This window comes from Nyctibius grandis (genome assembly GCF_013368605.1).
Source record: "Nyctibius grandis isolate bNycGra1 chromosome W unlocalized genomic scaffold, bNycGra1.pri SUPER_W_unloc_1, whole genome shotgun sequence".
Lineage (NCBI taxonomy): Eukaryota > Metazoa > Chordata > Aves > Nyctibiiformes > Nyctibiidae > Nyctibius > Nyctibius grandis.
Genome location: NW_027167472.1, coordinates 6605397 through 6631157, shown reverse-complemented (window position 1 = coordinate 6631157; position 25761 = coordinate 6605397). Strand labels below are relative to the sequence as shown.

General features: G+C 44.0%; 1 protein-coding gene across 1 annotated transcript in view; it reads right to left on the bottom strand.

Moving 5' to 3' along the window:
* Positions 1–17500, bottom strand: part of LOC137677098 (probable global transcription activator SNF2L2) — a 132063-nt gene extending 114563 nt beyond the window's left edge. The window contains exons 1-3 of the mRNA XM_068424281.1: positions 17276–17500; positions 10993–11116; positions 841–1170 (exon numbers count right to left, since the gene is read on the bottom strand). Coding sequence (XP_068280382.1) covers positions 841–1170; positions 10993–11116; positions 17276–17500 — 679 coding nt within the window. The remainder of the gene's footprint in view (positions 1–840; positions 1171–10992; positions 11117–17275) is intronic.
* Between the last annotated feature and the right edge of the window lie 8261 nt (positions 17501–25761).

Below are 25761 nucleotides of genomic sequence, written 5' to 3'. Positions count from 1 at the left end.
AAAGGTCCTAAAAGGTCTGAAGTTGAAAGTAATGAAGAGTCAAAAAATATGCACATAATACTGTTATTAAGATATCACAGTGGGATCCATATAATATCCACATGTCTAGATAAACCATTTTTTTATTTTCTTGAGGTTGTGGAGAAGGGAAAAAGTGAAAGACAATCATCATACAAATTAATGAACTTACAAACAAAACCAAATTTCAACAGAAAACTCCCCTCCTTTCTCTCCCTCCCCATTAAATTGATTTTAGGATTGGACTTGTTCAGAAAACATAACAGGTGCAAGCTGTTTAAAGTAACACAGCTGTTTAAGACCGAAATAAGTTTGCATACTGCATTATAACATCTATTATTATTATGAGAAACTCTTTTCCCTATGTTATGCACTTGACAGCATACTGCATATAGTTTCAATTTTCATGATCTGCATAAACAGTCAACTTCTAGATTTTATATCTGTTTTTCTGCATGGCAACAGGGGAGTAAAAATGAATTCTAAGAAGAGCAGTAAAATATAATTGACAAATTGTGACAAACATTTGCAAAAGTGGCAGGCATAATCAGGACAGACAGTATATAAATTACTTTTATCTCTATTTTTAAAAAAATGACAGTATCCTATTAATAATGTGCTTTATGCACTTACAGGTCCTTTCCAACCAAAACAATTCTATGATTCTATGATTCTACTCCAACTTAACACCATAGGTCATTACTCATATAGATTTCTGCAAATGGTTCCAAATTATATGCCTGCACACCAACAATTTCTGTTATTTTCCACAGGTAGAACTTAAAGTATCTTGCCAATGACATGGTGCCTACATTCACTTACTTGATTGCCTGCTATAGGCAGCAGGAACCTGTTGCTGCTGAATGCCAGGCAGGGTCCTCTTTCCTTGAACAGCAAGTTGGAGGTTTTCTGGTAAAGACTGACCTCTAGCTAACATTTTGTATGCTAGAATCTGAGCTCGGAGCTGATGTAGCTGTACAGGGCTGAAAGGGGAAGGACCTCTGTTGTGTTGACTCATAACTTGTGGGTCTCCTGGTACCATGGGTCCTGGCTGACTTGGAGTCATCTGGGGTGGAGTTGGACCTCGTCCAGACATTGGACTGGGTACATGTTCTGGTGCTCCCAGTGGAGATGGGTGTGGAGACATATAGCCTGGAGCAGATAAGAGGTTCAAAAACTTATTTTCCAGGTTAATCAAGTCTAAACTCCACTGAAGTTTCTTTACCTTAAAGAGTATCTGAAGTATAAAAAATTCTCTCTCACATTAGTAAAGCTGTAATATTTTCTACAAGAACAGAAGTATGATCTGAAATTCCCTGAGATAGCAAGAAGGGTACAAGAGCTATTATTCAAACAGAATAATTAACTCCCCTCACATTTGGGGTAAAACAAACTAAAACTAAATTGCATGTGAAATACAGCAATCAAATGGCATGATAGGGCACTGGTTCACCTGTATGTTGAATTAATATTTCATTATAGAATGTTTTCAAATATGTTTGCCTATTTTACAGCTTATAAAAACAGCATTATATTTATATATTTATTTTGATGTGCATACATCAAAGCACCTATTCAATGATACATGACTTTTGCTAATACTCTCCAACATACAAATATAAAAACAGACAGTATCTAATTCATATTTTTATATAGTTTCTCAAGCTTATGTGGATTAAAGCTTTTAGTCTGAGAAACAATATTCACTACCTTTTACCATCCAGGTGCTGGAAAACCCAGAGTATCAACTTTGAACACAGAAACTATTTTCTGAAGAATCTGTTGAACATTAAATGCTATAAAAGATCTAACAGGGTATATTGGGTTTACATGGTTCGATTTTGGTAGTGGGGAAGGGGGGGCTGCAGGGGTGGCCTCTGTGAGAAGAGACATAGGGCTGCCCCCATGTTGGACAGAGCCAGTTCTAGCTGGCTCCAAAATAGACCCGCTGCTGGCCAAAGCTGAGCCAATCAGCAAAGCTAGTGGTGCCTCTGTGATAACATATTTAAGAAAGGGTAAAAATTGCTGCACAACAACTGTGAGAGAGGAGTGAGAAAAATGTAAGAGAAACAACTATGCAGACATCAAGGTCAGGGAAGAAGGAGGGGGAGAAGGTGCTGCAGACGCCAGAACAGAGATTACTCTACAGCCTGTGGTGAAGACCACAGTGACACAGGTTGTTCCCCTGCAGCCTGTGGAGGACTACTGTCCTGGTTTTGCAGGGATAAAATTTATAGAATCAATTTTCTGTTACATTTTGTTTCAGTTTGTGGCCAGCTGTGATATGGTGATCAAGGCCATCAGCAGTTAAATCCAGGGCAGCTGCCCCAGGCTGGCCCACAGGTGTGTTCTATAGCATTGACATCAAGTTCACTATAAATGGGAAAGCTGTGGGGGATGGGTGGGTACTCTTTGCTCTGCTTTTTTTTCTTCTGCTCTATTTTCCCTTCTTTTATCTTCTTACTGGTTATGATTTCTGGAGGAACTTGCTACCTCTCTGTGGGCTAAGTATAATTTTGTGTGTTTTGTATTAGCATTGATATTGGTTTTCTTATTTTATTAAATCTGTTTAAGTTTTAACCCATGAGTCTCCTTCCTTTTCCCAATTCCTTTTCTTGGTTGGGGAAGGGACATTGGGTGAGAGAACAACTGTTATTGTTTAGCCCTGGGTGTGGGCTAAATGAAGGCAACCATGATGGAGCAGATATCCACCCTGCAGCCTGGAGAAGACCCTGTGTCAGAGCAGGTGGATGTGCCCTGAAGGAAGCTGTGACTCTGTGGACAGCCTGTGCTGGAGCAGGCTCCTGGCAGGAACTGCAGCCCTGTGGAGAGGAGCCCATGCAGGAGCAGGTTTTCTGGCAGGACCTGTGGCCTGTAGGGGACTCGTGCTGGAGCAGTCTGCTCCTGAAGGACTGCACCCTGTGGAAAGGACCCACGCTGGAGCAGTTTGTGAAGAAATGCAGTCTGTGGGAAGGGCCTACATTGGAGAAGTTCATGAAGGACTGTCTCCTGTGGGAGGTACCCTATGCTGGTGCAGGGGAAGAGTGTGAGAAGGAAGGAGCAGCAGAGAAAAAGCTTTATGAACTGACTGCAACTGCCATTCCCTATCTCCCCTGTGCTACTCGGTGGTGGAGGAGGAGGTGGTAAAAGAGCCAGGAGTGAAGTTGAGCCTGGGAAGAAGAAGGGAAGGTATTTTTAGCTTTGTTTTTGTTTCTCACTGTCCTACTATATTTCTAATTGGAAATAAATTAAATTAGTCTTCCCCAAGTTGAGTCTTTTTTTGCCTGTGATGGTAATTGGTAAGTGATCTCCCTGTCTTCATCTCGACTCATGACTTTTTTTCATCTTATTTTTTCCCCTGTCTTGCTGAGGAGGGGGAGTGAGAGAGCAGCTGGGTGGGCATGTGGAGGCCAGCCAAGATTGACCTACCACACAGGGTGAGCACAACTCTGAAGAGAACAGAACTTGTCTTATTACAATCTTATACAATTACTATGACCTTTAAGGTCCCTTTCAACCCAAACCATTCTATGATTCTATTTTCAAGGACAAGAAGGGGGATCCAGGGAACTACGTGCCAGTCAGCCTCACCTCTGTCCCTGGGAAGGTGATGGAGTAAATAATCCTGGAAGCCATTTCCAAACATGTGAAAGATGAGAAGGCAATTGGGAGTAGTCAGCATGGATTTATGAAGGGGAAATCAAGCTTAACCAACTTGATAGCCTTCTACAATGAGATGACTCACTTGGTGGACTAGGGGAGAGTAGTGCATGTTGTTTACCTTGACTTTAGTGAGGTCTTTGGCACAGTCTCCCATAGCATCCTTATAACCAAATTGATGAGATATGAGCTATGCTGCAGCCACTACTGTTTAACATCATCATTAATGACCTGAATGATGGGACAGAGTGCACTCTCAGCAAGTCTGCAGATAATAAAGAATTGGAAAGGAGTAGCTGATACACCAAATGGTTGTGCTGCCATTCAGAGGGACCTAAACAGGCTGGAGAAATGGGCGGAGAGGAAACTAATGAAATTCAACAAAGGGAAATGCCCAGTCCTGTCCCTGAGGAGGAATAACCCCATTCACGAATACAGACTGGAGGCCAAACAGCTCAAAAACAGCTTTGTAGAAAAGGACCTGGGGGTCCTTGTTTACACCAAGTGTAACATGAGCCAGCAATGTGCCCTTGCGGCAAAGGCAGACAAAAGCATTTTGGGCTGCTTTAGGAAGAGTGTTGCCAGAAGATAAAGGGAGGCAATTCTTCCCCTCTCCACTCAGCATTGATGAGACCACACATGGAGTACTGTGTCCAGTTCTGGGCTTCCCAGTACAAGAGAGACATTGACATACTGGAGCAAGCCCAGCAAAGGGCTACAAATATCATTGAGTATGATCAGAGCATTTGACATAGGAGGAGAGATTGAGTGAGATGGGATGGGAAGATGGAGTCAGACTCTTCTCAGTAGTGCCCACTGAAAGGACAATAGGCAATGGGTACAAACTGAAACACAAGAAATTCCACTTAAATGTAAGAAAAAGCTTTTTTTTTTTTTTTTTTTTTAGTGTGAGGGTGGTCAAATACTGGACCAGGTTGCTCAGAGAGATTCTGGAGTCTCTATCCTTGGAGATATGCAAAACCCATCTGGTCAAGATCCTGAGCAACCTGCTCTAGTTGACCCATTTTTGAGCAGAGGGGTTGAACTAGATGATCTTCAGAGTTCCCTTCTGATCTCAACTGTTCTGTGATTCAATGGTTTACCAGTGACAATACTTGCAAGCTTGTACTCATAAAGCTTCTATACCGCTTGATTTTTCCTATCTACACGTGCTCTACTACAGGTGAGTATGCACATGAGTGCTGAATAAGGTAGAAACTTATGATGGAGACTGATGAAGGTAAAGGTTATCTGTTATATATCAAAAAAGAAAAGTTAAAGATATAGGGCTAAAGAATATTAAAGAAAGAGACAAGAAGAGTCTGGACTTCTTTTCAGACTTTGCAAAGAAGTTTTCCTCAATTAGCAGGCATTTCAAATGCATTTTTGCAGTACACTCCCTGGTCTGGTACGGCCCTCTGACTACTACCCGTTGTTGGTCTTTCAGGTTGGCAGCGATGAGGTGGCGGAGAGAAGTCCGAGGGCGATCAAAAGGGACTTCAGGGCACTGGGGCGATTGGTCGCAGGGTCAGGAGCACAGGTAGTGTTTTCCTCAATCCCTTCAGTATCGGGGATGAATACTGAAAGGAACAGGAAAACCCATTTGATTAACACATGGCTCAGGGGCTGGTGCCATCAGTCTAACTTTAGCTTTTTTGATCGTGGGGCCGTCTACATGGCACCAGGCCTGCTGGCGACAGATGGAGTTCACCTCCCTCAAAGGGGGAAAAGGATTCTAGCCCATGAGTTAGCAGGGCTGATTGAGAGGGCTTTAACCTAGGTTTGAAGGGGGAAGGGGACAAAACCAGGTGCACTAGAGATGAGCCTAGGGGTGGGAGGCCAGTGTTAGAGGTGAGATCGATAGCCCAGCTGAAGTGCATCTACACCAATGCACACAGCATGGGCAACAAACAGGAAGAGCTGGAAGCCATGGTGCAGCAGGAAAGCTATGACATAGTCGCCATCATGGAAACATGGTGGGATGAGTCTCATGACTGGAGTGCTACCATGAATGGCTATAAGCTCTTCAGAAGGGATAGGCAAGGAAGGAGAGGCGGTGGGGTGGCTCTATATGTTAGGGAGTGCTTCGATTGTATAGAGATCAATGATGGGGATGATAAGGGCGAGTGCTTATGGGTAAAGATCAGGGGGAAAGCTAACAAGGCAGATATCCTGGTGGGAGTCTGTTATAGACCACCCAACCAGGAGGAAGAGGCAGATGAAGCATTCTATAAGCGGCTGGGAGAAGTTTCGCGATCGCTAGCACTTGTCCTCGTGGGCGACTTCAACGTACCAGATGTCTGCTGGGAATACAACACAGCAGAGAGAAAACAGTCCAGGAGGTTCCTGGAGTGTGTGGAAGATAACTTCCTGATGCAGCTGGTAAGTGAGCCTACCAGGGGAGGTGCCCCACTGGACCTGCTGTTTACAAACAGAGAAGGACTGGTGGCAGATGTGGAGGTCGGAGGCCGTCTCGGGCATAGCGATCACGAAATGATAGTTTTTGATTCTTGGTGACGTAAGGAAAGGGGTCAGCAAAACCGCTACCTTGGATTTCTGGAGAGCGGACTTTGGCCTGTTCAGGACGCTGGTTGACAGAGTCCCTTGGGAGACAGTCCTGAAGGGCAAAGGGGTCCAGGAAGGCTGGACATTCTTCAAGGAGGTAATCTTAAAGGTGCAGGAGCAGGCTGTCCCCATGTGCCATAAGACAAGCCGGCCGGGAAGAAGACCGGCCTGGCTGAACAGAGAGCTTTGGCTGGAACTCAGGGGAAAAAAGGAGAGTTTATGACCTTTGGAAGAAGGGACAGGCAACTCGGGAAGAGTACAAGGATGCTGTCAGGGTGTGCAGAGAGAAAATTAGAAGGACAAAAGCCCAGCTAGAACTCACTCTGGCCACTGTCATAAAAGATAACAAAAAATGTTTTTACAAATACATTAACAACAAAAGGAGGACCAAGGAGAATCTCCACCCTTTACTGGATGTGGGGGGAAACATTGTTACCAAGGATGAGGAAAAGGCAGAGATACTTAATGCCTTCTTTGCCTCAGTCTTTAACAGTCAGACCAGTTATCCTCAGGGCACCCAGCCCCCTGAGCTGGATGACAGGAATGGGGAACAGAATAATTCCCCCATCATCCAGGAGGAAGCGGTTAGCAACCTGCTGCTCCACCTAGACATGAACAAGTCTATGGAGCCCGATGGGATCCACCCGAGGGTACTGAGGGAGCTGGTGGATGAGCTTGCCAAGCTGCTCTCCATCATTTACCAGCAGTCCTGGCTAACCAGGGAGGTCCCAGATGACTGGAGGCTGGCCAATGTGATGTGCATCTACAAGAAGGGCCAGAAGGAGGAACCCGGGAACTACAGGCCTGTCAGCCTGACCTCGGTGCTGGGGAAGGTGATGGAGCAGATCATCCTGAGCGTGATCACATGGCATGTCCAGGACAACCACGGGATCAGGCCCAGTCAGCATGGGTTCATGAAGAGCAGGTCCTGCCTGAGCAACCTGATCTCCTTTTATGACCAGGTGACCCGCCTAGTGGATGAGGGAAAGGCTGTGGATGTGGTCTACTCAGACTTCAGTAAAGCCTTTGACACAGTCTCCCACAGCATCCTCCTGGAGAAGCTGGCAGCTTGTGGCTTGGACAAGAGTACTGTTTGCTGGGTAAAAAACTGGCTGGACAGCCGAGCCCAGAGAGTGGTAGTGAATGGAGTTAAATCCAGTTGGCAGCTGGTGACCAGTGGCTCAGTCTTGGGGCCAATACTTTTTAATATCTTTATTGATGATCTGGACAAGGGGATTGAGTGCACCCTCAGTAAGTTCACAGACAACACCAAGCTGGGTGGGAGTGTTGATCTGCCTGAGGGTAGGAAGGCTCTGCAGAGAGATTCTTCACTGAAAGAGGCATTGGAACAGGCTGCCCAGGGAGGTGGTAGAGTCACCATCCCTGGAGGTGTTCAAAAAACGTCTAAATGTGGCGCTTCAGGACATGGTTTAGTGGGCATGGTGGCATTGGGTCGACAGTTGGACTTGATGATCTTTTAGGTCTTTTCCAACCCTAACAATTCTATGATTCCAATTAGAATATCTCTTGCTAGGCAGTAGGCACCTCTGAATAGTCTGGCTCCATCTTCTCTATAACCCCTAGTAGAAGAGGTTGTTCCTGTGAGTCCTTCTCAAATTTTAGGAAGTTAACAGGCTTTCTTAACTATATATATAATTAGCAACCAATTTTTTTTTCAAACTTTGATACAACTTGATCTACACAAGCATATCATAGCATCATGTGTTATATAAAGTAAGCATATTATTTTCAGTCTTCACAGTGGAACAAATCCTAGTTCTAACACTTCTCCAGAAGCAAGTGGGAGTGGGGGGGTGAGGAGTGTACATATTTTTTTTTTGCCTTAATTGCTTCTGCTTTCATTTTATTTAGCAGATGCAAATAGAACTTTTTCTTCATTTGGACTAATTCTTTCAAAGTTGAGAAAATGGGAGCTGAAAGCTGAGGAAAACTTGTACTCCTTTTCCACCCTATGAATAAACAGTGGATGACATTAATTCTAAACCACAATACCATAATAGATAGCACTAGATGCACAATCAAGATTCCACCATTCCAAGCAGTGGAATATTCAACAGTGCTTAAGTCAACTAAGCTCTTAACTACCACTAAATATTAAGATGACTTAAATGATGAAAATGTATGTGGACCATATACATTAAAATTTCAACTGCTGTCAGCTCTGATACAACTGATGTCAGGGGGGGTGGGGATGGGGTTTTTATTGACATGATGAATGCAAACAAGTTTTGGGAGGAGGAGATATAGACCGGAATTGAAGAAATTTAGTTCAGTGGCTCATTTCAGTTGACTATCACTTTTTTCATTAATTAAGTGTAGTCTCAGAAGCAGGAACAGAATAGGTATTCACAATACACAGTGAGAGCACATAACATCTTAGAAGAAATATATAGTGAGAAATATATTCAGACAGGACTGAAGCTACAAGAAGATTTATTTAAGGTAAGCAAAGTATAAAATTTTCATCATTGGTAATATGGCCAGTGCTAATATAATCTCTTGTGAAACTGTCAACTAAGAGAAAGATATGAAGGCCCCAAGCATGCAATTCATTCAAAATTAGGACTGGAGAAATATACTGTTGAGAGGTAGTCTTCCACTGGCAGACAGATGGATAAGATGATCAAATAGATTTTTATCATCTTTAAAAGGCTGAAAGGATCAGAAAAGAAAGTGCAGCTAAGGTGAAGAACAGTAGGGACAGTAAATATCAATATTCTCTGTGAAGAAGCAGTAACTTGGTGAACTCTATGTTAACATAAATTTGGGTATCTTTATTGTAAAAAGCTCAGCAAATACTGCTTTGTGATTAAAAATGTATAGAGATTAAGTCCCAGAGCCTTAAAAACCCTGTGGTGCTTATCTTTGCATTTCAAGTTCTTTTATCAAGTGTGAACAGAGCACTTTAAACATTGTAATTGGAGTGGGTTTCACTGCTGTATCACAATAATTGCACTTATTTAGTTCCAAATTCCATAAAAAATAAGAGGGTTTTTTGGTTTGCTTCAGTTCATTGCTATCTTTCTATGATCTTGATCAGCATATATAATCAACTTGTTCCTTTTGTTATTTACTGCTACACCACTGTTATCTGCAAATTCTACCAGCAATGAATTTATGACATATATTTATGACAAATTGTCGGGGGATATTGTTGCAGCTAACGGAAAGAATCAAGAGCTGAAGTCAACAAGCTCTCCAAGCAAGGCCACAGGCCAATCTCCTGTGTGCTTCCCACAGAGCCTCTGCATACTTGACAGTAAACATCACTGTGAACAGTGCTGGACTTGGCACCTGCAGGATCATGGTACAGCACAGGGGGATGGTGAAAGGACTGACCAATGGGAGGTTGCAGGGGGGGCGCATGGACAGTGTGTGGCAGAAGCGGGGCGACCAATTGGGTTTTGCATGGACAGTGCCTGGCTGCATGTACGGAAGCAAATATGTTATAAAAGGGGGCTTTTTCTTGTAATAAATGGCTTATGCTTGATTCACATTGGATCGCGTGCAGAGTCCTTTTCTCCGCAACAAATATATTCAGATTCCTGCAAGACCAACTGGAAATGTCCCCAACTGGTTGATGATTCTCTATTTAGTTATTTTTATAAGCTATCACTTAACAAGTTTTAGTCCATTTAATATGGGTTATATTCATTTTGCTTAGTGCTACTTTTCTTCTAAATTAGAATGCTATGCAGAAGCAAGCCAAGCATTATACATGTCAATTATATAGATAGTTGTACCTATTATTACTGCTTATTAGTTTAAGTCCCATGCATGAGCCATGACCCACAGTGCTAAGTATTGTACTGTATTATTAGAACATTATGTTTAAATGGCATCAGTTTTCATTTTCAGAGTAAACATACTGTTCATTTTAGGAAACACATTTGTTACAAGCAAAACTGTCTCTGAATGCATACTCAGGTAAAATTTTGCTCTCGGATGAGCATGCTTGAATTCCACTGAAATCAGCGGAGAAAACACTTTGATGGAGAATTTGTACCTTCAGAAGTCAGTTCTATTTCACTTAATTGGTAGTGAAAGGTGTAACTGAAAAACAGTACTTTCCAATGCTCAAGGTACAGGAACAAGTACTGACCAGGATCCCAGTCACAGCCCACTCAGAGTCACACAGCTGTTCAAGCAAAGACATTCTGCTAATCTATATCCATTTTCTCTTCCCACCATTTGTCTTATCCAATCTAACACACACAAAAACACATCAAAATTCTGTTGTTGGGTACAATTTTTTTGCAAAACCTACGAACAGTACTTGACCAAACATGGCAGATATTCAATAAGGCCACTCCAGGCTGGTTTGACTTCTCTCTTGTAATTCCTTCATCATAGGATTCAAACCAATTAAACTCTTTAATGCACTTATGTTTACAATACTGACATAAAAAAGAAGAAAACTCTTTTAAAAATGGGAACTGAAATCTATAATGGACTTTAGTGATTTGCTGAAGATTGTAGAAAGTTACCCAGGTAACATATTATAACCTTACTCAAGCCCTTATATTGCCTCTTTTTTTCAGTACATGGTTGATGAACACTCCAAAAAGCAAGATAATTAAGTTATTCCTCTACTCCCCTCAATATCACAATTTATCTTTCCCAAACAGAGCACAAAGAAAATATAAGAAACTTGTTCCAAGGAACTTGTCACTTCCTGTAGCACAAAAGGGCCCCAAAAATCGTATTGCATGCATAATATGTATAAACCTTGATTATGTTGGTCCATTGGACTCTGAGGTGGGCCCATTCCAGGGTGAGGAGGCCGCATACTCTTCACAGAGCTACAATGAACATCTTCAACCATTCCTTTTTCGTGTAAGCCATCACTAGGCTGTAAAAAAAAATAAAATATATCTACTAAAAAAAATCAAAGGGATATAAAATAAAATTTTACACAAGTATATAAAGAAGCATATACACTTCTCATACTACCTATTATAAGTAAATACAATGGGACTCTCTATCCCTGGAATCAGATTTTTTGAAAGCAGAGCACAGTTTATCCCCCTTCCTGCTGCTTCCTTTTCTTTTTCTGATTCCTTATGAGCTGTTTGGACAATATCAAGTACTACAAACTGGAGAAAAATTGTCCAAACAGAAGCAAATGAACTGTATTGACTTCATATAACAAAGCAGTGTAATGTGAACCAACTTAGAACAGTACAGCCTGTGGCTTATGCCAAATTATTAACCCAACCTTTTGCCTTTCAGTTGCCGCTATACTGGAATGTCCCAAATGCTGTTTCCCTTCAAACACAAAGATTCTATTAAAGGAATCAATTTCTTATTGGTATATTTTTACTTCAAGTAACAATCCTGCTTATGACATTATACTAATTTTTCTCCACCCAGCAATCATTTATGGTATACATGGTGTATTAAGTGGCAAGGCTTTGGTAGCGGGAGGGGGCAGGACAGCAGGGGTGACCTCTGGGAGAAGAGGTAAGGGGCTGCCCTGTGCCTGACATAGCCAGTTCCAGATAGCTCAGCAATAGTTCCACTGCAGGCCAGAGCTGAGCCAAATGCTGGAAAAGTGGGGTTGGGGGGGGAGAAGAGTGAGAAACAGCAGTGCAAACACCAAGGTCAGAGAAGAAGGAGAGGGAGGAGGTACCCCAGGTGCCAGAGCAGGTATTCCCCTGCAGCCCATGGAGGACATCATGCTTTATTTTTTTGTCTTTGTTTCTCACTATCCAGATCTATTTTAATAAATAAATAAAATTAATTTTCCCCAAGTCAAGTCTGTTTTGTCCGTGACAGTAATTGGTAAGCTATCTCCCTGTCTTTATCTCACCTCATGAGCTTTTTCATCCTATTTTCTCCCCCTTTCCTGTTGAGGAGGGGGAGTGAGCAGCTGGGTGGGCATTTGGCTGCTGGCCAAGGCTAACCCACCACACATGGTTATAAAATAAAAAAAACAAGACAAGGGATTATGCTTCTGGTTATAAGCAAATAGGAAGAGAGATCATAGAGTGCACAGTTCTCTTTCTGTCCCTCAAGTAAGATCTATGGAAAATACCATTGTTTTGGTTAATAAATATATACAGTTAAGAAATACATGGCCCAGTTGGCAGGAGTGTTGATCTGCTGGAGGGTAGGAAGGCTCTGCAGAGGCATCTGGACAGGCTGGATCGATGGGCTGAGGCCAATTGTATGAGGTTCAACAAGGCCAAGTGTCAGGTCTTGCACTTGAGGCACAACAACCCCACGCACTGCTACAGGCTGGGGGAAGAGTGGCTGGAAAGTGCCTGGTGGAAAAGGACCTGGGGGTGTTGGTCAATGGTCGGCTGAATATGAGCCAGCAGTGTGCCCAGGCGGCCAAGAAGGCCAACAGCATCGTGGCTTGTATCAGAAATAGTGTGGCCAGCAGGACAAGGGAAGTGATCGTCCCTCTGTACTCGGCACTGGTGAGGCCGCACCTCAAATACTGTGTTCAGTTTTGGGCCCTTCACTACAAGAAAGACCTTGAGGTGCTGGAGCGAGTCCAGAGAAGGGCAACGAAGGTGGTGAAGAGTCTGGAGCACAAGTGTGATGAGGAGCGGCTGAGGGATCTGGGGTTGTTTAGTCTGGAGAAAAGGAGGCTGAGGGGAGACCTTCTCGCTCTCTACAACTACCTGAAAGGAGGGTGTAGCGAGGTGGGGGTCGGTCTCTTCTCCCAGGTAACAAGCGATAGGAAGAGAGGAAACGGCCTCGAATTGTGCCAGGGGAGGTTTAGATTGGATATTAGGAAAAATTTTTTCACGGAAAGGGTTATCAAGCATTGGAACAGACTGCCCAGGGAAGTGGTGGAGTCACCATCCCTGGAGGTATTTAAAAGCCATGTAGATGTGGTTCTTAGGGATATGGTTTAGTGGTGGGCTTGGCAGTGATGGGTTAACGGTTGGACTTGATGTTCTTAAAGGTCTTTTCCAACCAAAATGATTCTATGATTCTGTAAGAACAGCTATACCACTTCAGACCAAGACCATCTTTCCCTTTCTTCTGTCTCCAGAAGGGACCAGAGGTGAATACCCAGGAAGAATAAGATCAGGGCAAACATATAGCAATGTTCCCTCTTCTATCCTCCCAGCTTCCAAATATTTTGAGTTCAGGAGATTTCCTGATGCTGTTGACATCCTGATGCTGCTGACAATGTGATTGATGGACTAAAGTTTATTCTAAAAATTAGTGAGAAAAAGTTAGTTTATTCTTTCTAGCCTAACTATATTCTATAAATCAACAGTAATTTTTCCTGTGTACAGATTTTTCTAGTTGTTTGACTATATAGTATTTAATTTTCACATAATTGTTGTTAAGTATGGGAACTATATTATTTATTAATGCCAACTTAATGTTAGATTATGCTATTAAAAGCAAATCTCTGTAAACACAAAGGAGTGCAGGCACAACGGCAGGTGGAGGAACACCAATAACCTAATCAGAGACAGAGACCCTGCCCCAGCTCCTCCCAGGGCTGTCCCAAGGAGAGCCTCAGCTCCAGTGTGAAACCCACCTGATGAGTCAATGTGAGCAGCTCTCCCAAGCACCTACAGACGGAGGGGTGTTACTGCCTACTAGGGTATGGGACTCATTATGGGATGCCAGGAAGAACATTTTGGAATAGTGCAAGACTTATTATGGAATGTTTAGGGGAGGAACCAAAGGCAGGGAAAGGGAGGGTTCTAGGTGATTTTGGGAGGAACAAGCATGGGAAAATAGAGGTATAAGGGGAAAAAAGGGGCTGGTCACATGTAAACAGGTCAGTGAGTGCTTTTGTCGGACCATGCCCTGCACTTGATCAGCACAGTCTGTCCTGTCTTGTCATTAAACTCACCCACTGAGTGAGTGGGCTCTCAACTCTGTGTGCGTGTGTGTGTGTGTGTATGGAAGTCTAAGTGCCAGCAATTGGAGTGAAGAACCACAAGTCATAGGGGTCCGTGTGTCTGTGGTACCAGCAACTGGAAAGACTGGAGTGCATGCTTATTGTGCGGGTATGTATGTCAGTGTGTAATTGCTAACATATATCAAGCCAAACTAGCCAGCAAATAGGATAAGAGGTTTGGGAGCCAAGGTATAAGCCTGGGCCAGATACTGGAGAGACCAGAGGGTCTGAGAATTGGCTACTAGAAGAACCAGGAGGTCCAAGCCAGCTACTGGAGAGATGATGGGGTATGGGGGTCAGCTACCGACCATAGGTCCATAGGTCTGGACCAGTTACCAGAGAGATCTATTTGCATGTGTGTGTGTCTGTGAGGCAACTGGGGATCCAGGGACCAGCTTCTGAATAGACTGAGTGTCTATGGCCAGTTATTGCAAGTATCTATAGCATGTGTGTCTGTGTGTGCAGGGGGGGCAAGGCAAGTACCAGGAACTGGAATGAGGCTGCAGGTCTTGAGGGCTTGCATGCCAAGGTGCCAGCAACTGGAAGATCAGGGGATCCAGGGGCCAGCTTATGGGTCAACTGAGCGTCTGAGCCCAGCTCCTGGAAGGATCCATATTGTATATATTTTCCACTAACAGGCTTTCATCCTGATCAGCTAGAGAGCAGAACAGGATGAGGCTGTTGGTGCTGGTTGTGCTTGCAAGTGCAGTGTTTTCTGTTGGTATTGATTTGTGCAGCTGTATGTATATGTGTATTGTGTGCATATGTGCCTACTAGGAACACACACTCACTGTCACGACTGGCTAGACCTGGAGACACAGAGCACTGGCAGCTTGCCCCTACCCTATTACAGGATTTAGCAACTCCTTATATCAAGCAGTTTTTTCATATACTTCTGCATACTTTGGATTCTTTCAAATTCTGTATGCATTATATTATTCTCTGTAAGTTATTCAAGTATCCAATACAGAATTAAAGTAGTTTTCTGATTAGTTTGTCAATTTTAAAAGTGAAAATCATATCCCATTGCATATATATGCACAAATATGCCCATTCTACAAATATCTGCATGAATCAGAGCATATTTTGTCTACTTTAGTCACGTACACACACAAGTGTACTATAACAAATGAATTGGCAGTCTGGAGAACAAGGTTGTTTAAAGCCAACAGTGCTCTTAAGACAAATACTTGTGTAGTTACAGTCTTAGCCTCATTTGCAAAATCAGTAGAGAGAAGGGGAAGTAATTTTATTCTAGCTATACTGATTAGTCACCTTTAGAACCTTTAGATCAACTATCTGGACTCTATGGTCATGGTAAATTTTAAAAGAAGCCTTGAAGTATCTCAAAGGCATAACTTGTACTCGGGTACACAGAACTTCTCCAAGATGCTCCTAAAATCTCTATAAAAGCTCTGTGGTATGTATTTGTTTCCATTGCTGACATAGCATACAGCTCCTGATGAATGCACAAGGTGAAGACAGATGTCAAAGTTACACTTCCTGTATTGAGTATTCAGCTGTTCTACTGCAGAATTCCAGGTGCTTCCTCTCTTGCACAGTTCAGGAATCTCTCAAGAGAGAGACAATTGAAGAATGTAAACCCAGATTGCCTACTGAGTATTCACCAGAATGCTGGCATCTTGGGCAGTCACTGAACCCACAAACAAGGAAATGGCAATTGCAAATGTCTAATATCATAGAATCATTTAGGTTAGAAAAGACACTTAAGAGTCCAACTGTTAACATAACACTGCCAAGTCCACCACTAAACCATGTCCCTAAGCACCACGTCTACATGTCTTTTAAATCCCTCCAGGGATGGTGACTCAAACACTGCCCTGTGCAGCCTGTTCCAATGCTTGACAACACATTTGGTGAAGAAGTTTTTCCTAATATCCAATCTAAACCTCCCCTAGTGCAGCTTGAGGCTAACAACTAAACTAACTTGATGCTTCAAGATTCATGTGCATAAAATTAAAGTATTGAATGTACCGACCTCTCAAAGATGATGTTTTCAGCAGTTCAATACAACTTGGGACCATGGCTCCCCTCCACCTTAGATGTCTTTTCATTATAAAAAGTTTTAATGATGTGTTTTTTCATACTGTAGATGACAACCAGTGTCATGTCCTTATTGACTGGACATGACAATAATTGTTTTAATAACTAATATTGAGCCATATGTGAAAAAGGCAAGTTGAAGAAGTTGCCATTTCAGAAAGAGTTCAAAAAATGTTTTAAAAGTAAATAAATAAATGGTTCATAATTTGAAAATTTCTCTATATGCTTATAGCAATAAGAACAACAATTCCAAGTGACACCAATGATAATCACCAAAAGATTTTGAAATGATATCTTGCTTCTGTAAGCAGTTATTGCATATTTATGAAGGTAAAACACCTGTAAAAGTGAAGTTACCATAATTTACTTCATAATTAAAAAAAAGATGAGAATTAGTAAGAGAATTTCTTAAAAAAGAAAATTTCAGACATATTTCCTTATAGCAAAGGAAATTGATTGTGTAAGCACACACATAAATTTAAGCACGACAAGCACTCAAGTCAGATTATTCACATGCTTTAAATTAGTTTTAAATACCTTAATGAGATGGAGCCTATGTAAATTAATTTGACAATAATTTTTAAATCAACATGGAAGATGAAACAAATATTTAAGCCTTTTAAGAGATAATAATAAAAATAAATGTTCATGAAAAAAAAGTCACCTCAGAAATATATAATATGGAAAAAGAATAGTTACAAACAGATGTCGAAAAAGAACCTTACAAGATCTAACATGTAGGTTTAACTACAAAAAATGACTACTAGAATGGTCTTGTAGCACTCTAGCAAGGCCTATTCTATTGAAATGTGAAGTTTAGAAGTTAAGATTTGCATAATTGCTAGCACTGTAGTTCAAACTGGTCTATTAAAAACAAACAAGTTCTGTTTGATTTGATATGCACACCATCTTTAGTAATAAAGATGTAATCAAAGTGTAGCTGCAGTTTTGAAGGTGATGTATGAAGTGCAATAGCTTGTTTTGCAGGTCTAAATGTAGTAAAAGTATGCTTTTCAATCAATGAAGAGAAGTCTAGGAAAAAATCTCCTTTATTAAAAACAAAATTACCTTATGCCATTGGTGCATGCCCTCCTGCAGGTAATCAGTAGACCCCATTGTTGGCATAGGATGTGGGACACTGGGCGGTCCAGGACTCAGCCCCATCATGCTGTGTACTGAGCCAGGAGATGGCCCTGGTCCTGGGCTAGGTCCTAGAATTGGTCCAGGTGAAGGACCTGGCCCTGGGGAAGGACCAGGATGAGGCATTGTGCCAGGGTCCACTGGTGTAGACATCTATTTTCTGTCTCCTTTTCAATTAACAGAATAGCTCTAATGAAAAGAAAAAAAATAAATAAAACAGAATTTCCATGTGTCATTAGGGTCAGTGGTATATATCCAGGAAAAAAAAAACCTATACTGGAGACCATTTGAATGGTGAGAAACAAAGACAAAAAAAATAAAACAGCACCTTTCCCCATCCCTCCTTTTCCCAGGCTCAACTTCACTCCCAACTTCTCTACCCCTCCCCACCAGCAGCGCAGGAGGGATGGGGAATGAGGGGTTACAGTAAGTAGTAACAGTTCCTCTCTGCCTGTCCTTCCTCCTCACACTTCTCCCCTGCTCCAGCGTGGGTCCTCTTCTAGGGACATAATTCCTTCAGGAAAATTTGCTCCAGCGTGAGTTCTCCACGGGATGCAATTCCTTCAGGGACTAGCCAACTGCTCCAGAGTGGGGTCCTCCATAGGCTGCAGTGTGGATATCTGCTCCACCGTGGTGACACAGGACATGGAAAAGGCTAAGGTACTGAATGCCTTCTACATCTCAGTCTTTACTAGCAAGACCAGCCTTCAGGAATCCCAGGTCCCAGAGACCACAGGGAAAGGCTGGAGCAAGGAAGACAATCAGGTCAGGGAATCCTTAAGCAAACTGGATGTACACAAGCCCATGTGCCCTGATGAGATGCACCCACGAGTGCTGAGGGAGCTGGCTGATGTCATTGTGAGGCCACTCCCAATAATCTTTGAATAATCAAGGCAAATGGAAGAGGTGCCTGAGGACTGGAAGAAAGTAAATGTCATCACTAGTATCTTCAAGAAGGAGGACCCAGAGAACTACAGGCCAGTCAGCCTCACCTGCAATCCCCGGGAAAGGGATGCAGCAACTAATTCTGGGAACTATTTCCAGGCACATTAAGGACAAGAAGGTGATCCAGAGTAGACAGCGTGGATTCACGAAGGGGAGGTGAAATGACTACGATGAAATAACTGGCTTAGTAGATGAGGGGAGAACAGTGGATGTGCTCTACGTACACTTTAGTAAGGCTAATCTGTATATATTTGAAAATGAAAAGGTAGTGGTGATCTGAGTATGACGTGAATGGTATGGAATAAGGGGTGGAATGTCCTGGTTTGGCCTAAACCAGGCCAATTTTCCTTTCAGTGATTTTTCCTTTCAGCTAAGTCTCCTCTAAGTAACTGCACTTTCTGAAACTAACTGCATGTTTTGCAGACAGTGTCTGCTTCTAGGACTGATAACGCTCGAAGTTTGTAGTTATCACTGAGGCACCGGTAGGGATGTTATGCAGAAAGGCTCTTGCTGTACTTATTCTTAGAGAAACCAAGGTCACTGCTAAATTCCTCACTGCTTACGAGTGAAGAGCCGAAGGGGGGGTCGCACCTGCAGGGAGGAGCGGACAGGGCAGGTGACCCAAAACTGACCAACGATGGTATTCCATCCCATACACGTCATTCTCAGTATAAAGCGGGGGGATCACAAGGGTCTCAGCCTGTTTTTTGGGGGGCTTCTGCTTGAGCCTTCAGGCGGCTTGAGCCTTCGGCCCTTTCTTCTCCCTTCTCGCCCTTCTGCTATGGCCGGTGTCCAAAGAGGACTCTCTCTGTTTTCCTGCTGCCCCCGATCCCGATCTGTGCATCCCTGAATCCAGTTCCTGTCTGTCACTGGGCCCAGCCTGGGCCTTCCCAGAGCCTGCCCTGCAGTGCCAGTGGTGACATGGCCAACATCAGGGGAGCTCGATCTTGGTTTTGTATATATTTGTATATATTTGATTATTCTATTATTATTATTATACTCTTTTTCATTATTATAGTTTATTAAAACTGTTTTAACTTTCCAACCCGGAAGTCTCTCTCCCTTTTCCCTTTCCTTTTCCCTTCGGTGGGGGGGAGGGTTAACAGAGAACATCCGCCATGGGTTTAATAGCCAGCCCAGCCTTAAACTGTGACAGATTTATTGGTGCCCAACATGGGGCTTGAGAGAAGCTCCGACAGGTTGCTCTGATAAATCGAATCCCAGCTCCGGAGGGAGGAGGCCCGGAGAGCTCAGCTGAGAGAGTATCAGATTTCTTACTTTGAGATTTACGAGGGGTTGGAAATTAAAACAGATAGCTAACATTGTAATATCGCTTTTGAACACCGTGTTATCTCGTCTCTTTATAGAGTTTCTTTCACAGTTGAGTATTGCAATGCTCCCTTACCTGCTGTATGCAGCGTATTATTGCTTGATTCTTATGAGTGTTTACATGCGGTTTAGCAGTGGGAGCTGCTCGAAACGTTTCCTTTTGCTATGGGGTTTGATACTTGTTTATGTTGTGGGAAACTGGGCTGTTACTATTCCGATCTCTTATCTCTATGACACAATGATGGGCAGCTTTAATCGTGAATCGGTAGCAGTGACTTCACCTGCGCACTCCGGGCGTCCTTTAGCTGATTGTGTTAATGATTACACTTTCAATTTTACTTCGGGAAATAGTACCTTCCCCTTTTCTGCCAAGCTGATTCCACCAGATTTTGCGAAATTAGGATGGTGCTGTCTAGGTGGCATGTTTTTATTTTCGGTTGTCCTGAATGGGTTTCTGATGTGGGATAAGATTAAATGTCAGTGCAGGGACAGCTGTAGGTGTTATGCAGCCACCTCAGCTCCTACAGCACGTGCTGCCGCTACAGCTACTAAATCCACTCAAACCCCAGCAGCCTATGCTGCAGCCGCTGCACGCCCCAAGATGGCCACTGCAGCTACTCAGACTACACCCAACATGGCCACTGCAGCTACTCAGACTCTAGCAAGTCTCAGCACTCCCATGACAGCCACTGCATCTACTCAAACCCCAGCATCTACCCGATCTGTACCAACCGCCCCTGTAACCAGGAAGAAATACCAAAAGAAATCAGCTCGTGAAGAGAAGGATGATGACTCAGAGCCTTCTAAGGCAGAGCCATCACCTGACCCAGGTGAGGGCCCTTCTCAGGCAGAGTCAGGGCCTGACACAGATGGGGGTATCCTTTATCATCTTTTTAAAGCAGACCCATCACACAAGAAAGGTCCTTCTAAAGCAGAACTATCACAGGAGGAGGACTTGGACACAGAGGTAACCTACCACTCCTTATCCCTGAAGGACCTGCGAAATATAAGGCAAGACTTCAGTCGTTATGACGGTGAGCCAATTATTACCTGGTTGCTCCAATGCTGGGATAATGGGGCAGATAGCATGGAATTGGACGGTAGAGAAGCCAGACAGTTGAGATCCCTGTCCAGAGATGGTGGTATTGATAAGGCGCTTGCGAAAAAGTCAAACGCTATCAGTCTCTGGAGGCGACTCTTGTCAGCTGTAAAGAGCAGGTATCCCTATAAAGATGATGTTATGAGCCACCTGAGCAAATGGACCACTATAGAAAAAGGTATTAACTACCTCAGAGAACTGGCTGTGCAAGAGATCATTTATAGACACCCACGGGACATTGTAGATCCTGTAGATCCTGATGAAGTGGAATGCAACCGATCCATGTTCCGGAAGGTTGTGAAGAATGCTCCACCGTCATATACCCATACATTGTCAGTACTGGTCTGGGGAGAAGATGCTGTGGCATGACCTACTGTGGGTAAAATGGCTAACTGTATGCGACAGTATGAAGATAGTATTTCTTCCCCACTGCAGACCCGCATCTCGGCTGTGGAAAAACTGACTAAGGAAAACAAGGACTCATTTAAACAACTGTCAGACAAACTGTCCAGGATAGAGAATAAACTTGACTTTCTACCTACACAGGCCCATGTTGCAGCTAATAGGAGAAAACGCCCTCCTACAGGACCAGCTCAAAGGAAACGGAACACATCACGAGGTATCCTGTGGTTTGCCCTGCGTGGTTATGGGGAGGACACGAGCATGGACAACCTACCAGTACCCTACAGGCACAAGTACGTGAGTTGCAAGCTAAAAGAAATACCAGAGAGAATTTTCCTAGGAGGATGGCTGCTCCAGTTACCAGTGAGCAGGACCCCAGTCACGGTAGATGGGCCTCAAATCCCTTTTTCCCAAATATGAATAGGGGAAATGAAGGTCTAATCCCCGTGAGCAGCATGAATCCATTCCTTAATTAGGGGGGCCCTGCCTCCAGCCAGGAGGAGGAGAGGGACAACCGAGTTTATTGGACTGTGTGGATTCAATGGCCTGGTACATTAAAACCACAAAGGTATCGAGCCTTGGTAGACACTGGTGCACAGTGCACCCTAATGCCATCGGATCATAAAGGGACAGAATCTATCAGTATTTCAGGAGTAACAGGAGGATCTCAAGTGTTATCTGTATTGGAGGCCAAAGTGAGCCTAACTAAAAATGAATGGAAAAAGCACCCCATTGTGACTGGCCCAGATGCTCCGTGCATCCTTGGCATAGACTACCTCAAGAGAGGGTATTTTAAGGACCCAAAAGGGTATAGATGGGCCTTTGGTGTAGCAGCTGTAGAGACTGAGGACATTCAACAGCTGTCAACCTTGCCTGGCCTCTCAGAGGATCCTTCTCTTGTGGGGCTGCTGAAAGTTGAAGAACAACAGGTGCCAATTGCTACTACCACGGGGCACCGACGACAATATCGCACCAATCAAGACTCCCTGATCCCCATTCATAAACTGATTAGACAATTAGAAAATCAAGGAGTGATTAGCAAGACTCACTCACCCTTTAATAGTCCTATATGGCCAGTGTGAAAGTCTAATGGAGAATGGAGATTAACTGTGGATTATCGTGGCCTAAATGAAGTTACGCCACCGCTGAGTGCTGCCATGCCAGACATGCTAGAACTTCAATACGAGCTGGAGTCAAAGGCAGCCAAGTGGTACGCCACCATAGACATTGCTAATGCGTTTTTCTCTATTCCCTTGGCACCAAAGTGCAGGCCACAGTTTGCTTTTACCTGGAGAGGTATCCAGTAAACCTGGAATCGACTGCCCCAGGGGTGGAAACACAGTCCTACTATTTGCCATGGACTGATCCAGACTGCACTAGAAAAGGGTGGAGCTCCAGAACATTTGCAATACATTGATGACATCATTGTATAGGGTGATATAGCAGCAGAAGTTTTTGACAAAGGGGAGAAAATAATCCAAATTCTTTTGAAAGCTGGTTTTGCCATAAAAAGAGGCAAGGTCAAGGGGCCTGCCCGGGAGATCCAGTTTTTAGGGATTAAATGGCAAGATGGGCGTCGCCAGACCCCGATAGAGGTGATCAACAAAATAACAGCTATGTCCCCACCAACTAACAAAAAGGAAACACAAGCCGCCTTAGGCGTTGTGGGGTTTTGGAGAATGCATATTCCAGATTACAGCCAGATTGTACGCCCTCTTTATCAAGTGACCAGAAAGAAAAATGATTTTCAGTGGGGTCCTGAACAACGACAGGCTTTTGAACAGATTAAACAAGAGATTGTGCATGCAGTAGCCCTTGGACCAGTCCGTACAGGACAAGATGTTAAAAACGTGCTCTACACCGCAGCTGGGGACAACGGTCCTACCTGGAGCCTCTGGCAGAAAGTACCAGGGGAGACTCGAGGTTGACCCCTAGGATTTTGGAGTCGAGGATACAAGGGCTCTGAGGCCAACTACACTCCAACTGAAAAAGAGATACTGGCAGCATATGAAGGAGTTAGAGCTGCCTCAGAGGTAATCGGTACTGAAGCACAGCTTCTCCTCGCACCCCGATTACCAGTACTAGGCTGAATGTTCAAGGGTAAGGTCCCTACTACTCATCATGCAACTGATGCTACATGGAGTAAATGGATTGCATTAATTACACAGCGGGCTCGAATAGGAAACCCTAATCGCCCAGGAATCTTAGAAGTGATCATGGACTGGCCAGAAGGCAAAGACTTCGGAATGCCACCAGAAAAGGAGGTGACACGTGCTGAAGAAGCCCCACCATATAATGAACTACCAGAGGATGAGAAGCAGTATGCCCTGTTCACTGATGGATCCTGCCATCTTGTAGGAAAGCATCGGAAGTGGAAAGCTGCTATATGGAGTCCTATATGACAAGTCACAGAAGCCACAGAAGGACAAGGTGAATCGAGTCAATTCGCAGAGGTAAAAGCCATCCAGCTGGCTTTGGACATTGCTGAACGAGAAAAGTGGCCAAGGCTGTATCTCTATACTGACTCATGGATGGTAGCAAATGCCTTGTGGGGGTGGTTAAAGCAGTGGAAGCGAAGCAACTGGCAGCGCAAAGGGAAACCTATTTGGGCTGCCGAATTGTGGCAAGATATTGCTGCTCGGCTAGAGAAACTAGTCGTGAAGGTACGTCATGTAGATGCTCACGTACCTAAAAGTCGGGCAACTGAGGAACATCGAAATAACCAACAAGCGGATCAGGCTGCTAAAGTGTTCCAAATAGATTTGGACTGGGAACCTAAAGGTGAACTATTTTTAGCTCGGTGGGCCCATGACACTTCAGGTCATCAAGGGAGAGATGCAACATACAGATGGGCTCGTGACCGAGGGGTGGACTTAACCATGGACTCTATTGCACAGGTTATCCATGACTGTGAACCGTGCGCCGCAATTAAGGAAGCCAAACGGTTAAAACCTTTGTGGTACGGGGGGCAGTGGATGAAATATAAATATAGGGAGGCCTGGCAGATTGACTATATCACACTCCCTCAAACCCGCCAGGGTAAACGCTATGTGCTTACCATGGTGGAGGTGACCACCGGATGGCTGGAAACATACTCTGTGCCCCATGCCACTGCCTGGAACACTATTCTGGGCCTTGAAAAGCAAATCTTGTGGCGACATGGCACGCCAGAGAGAATTGAGTCAGACAATGGGACTCATTTCAAAAAGTCTCATAGACAACTGGGCCAAGGAGCATGGCATTGAATGGGTATATCACATCCCCTATCATGCACCAGCCTCTGGGAAAATTGAATGGTACAATGGGCTGTTAAAAACTACCCTAAAAGCAATGGGGGGGTGGAACCCTTAAAACTTGGGATAAGCATTTGGCACAAGCTACCTGGTTAGTTAACACCAGAGGATCTATCAGCCGAGCTGGCCCTGCTCAGTCAGACCTTTTACATACAGTAGAAGGGGATAAAGTCCCTGTGGTGCATGAAAGGAATCTGTTGGGAAAAACTGTCTGGGTTCTTCCTGCTACGGGCAAGGGCAAACCCATTCGTGGGATTGCTTTTGCTCAAGGGCCTGGATGTACTTGGTGGGTGATGCTGCAGGATGGTGAAGCCCGATGTGTCCCTGAAGGTGATCTGATTCTGGGTGAGAATACTTAATCCTGAACTGTATGATGTTAATTGCTGCATAATACTAACAGTGTTCATAAGTGTCTTTCAGGTTGAAGCAGTGGTGATGAGACTGGAGCTATCGTCATCAAGTGGCATCCAGTAACTTCCTCGAGACTGACATCTTTAACCTGCAACCCGTGGGCACGAACCGTGACAAAACTCATACCATCTCTCCTGCCCTGAGAGACTGCTATGCCAGATGGAAACCCACAATCCTGAACTAAATGACCTTAATGAACTTTTTGTATAGAGATGAATCATAAACTAGTGATGTCTGTATATATTTGAAAATGAAAAGTTAGTGGTGATCTGAGTATGACGTGAATGGTATGGAATAAGGGGTGGAATGTCCTGGTTTGGCCTAAACCAGGCCAATTTTCCTTTCAGTGATTTTTCCTTTCAGCTAAGTCTCTTCTAAGTAACTGCACTTTCTGAAACTAACTGCATGTTTTGCAGACAGTGTCTGCTTCTAGGACTGATAACGCTCGAAGTTTGTAGTTATCACTGAGGCACCGGTAGGGATGTTATGCAGAAAGGCTCTTGCTGTACTTAGTCTTAGAGAAACCAAGGTCACTGCTAAATTCCTCACTGCTTACGAGTGAAGAGCTGAAGGGGGGTCGCACCTGCAGGGAGGAGCGGACAGGGCAGGTGACCCAGAATTGACCAACGAAGGTATTCCATCCCATACATGTCATTCTCAGTATAAAGCAGGGGGATCACGAGGGTCTGAGCCTGTTTTTTTGGGGGCTTCTGCTTGAGCCTTCGGCCCTTTCTTCTCCCTTCTCGTCCTTCTGCCATGGCCGGTGTCCAAAGAGGACTCTCTCTGTTTTCCTGCTGCCCCCGATCCCGATCCGTGCATCCCTGAATCCAGTTCTCGACCGTCACTCGGCCCAGCCTCGGCCTTCCCGGAGCCTGCCCTGCAGTGTCGGTGGTGACGTGGCCAACCTCGGGGGAGCTCGATCTTGGTTTTGTATA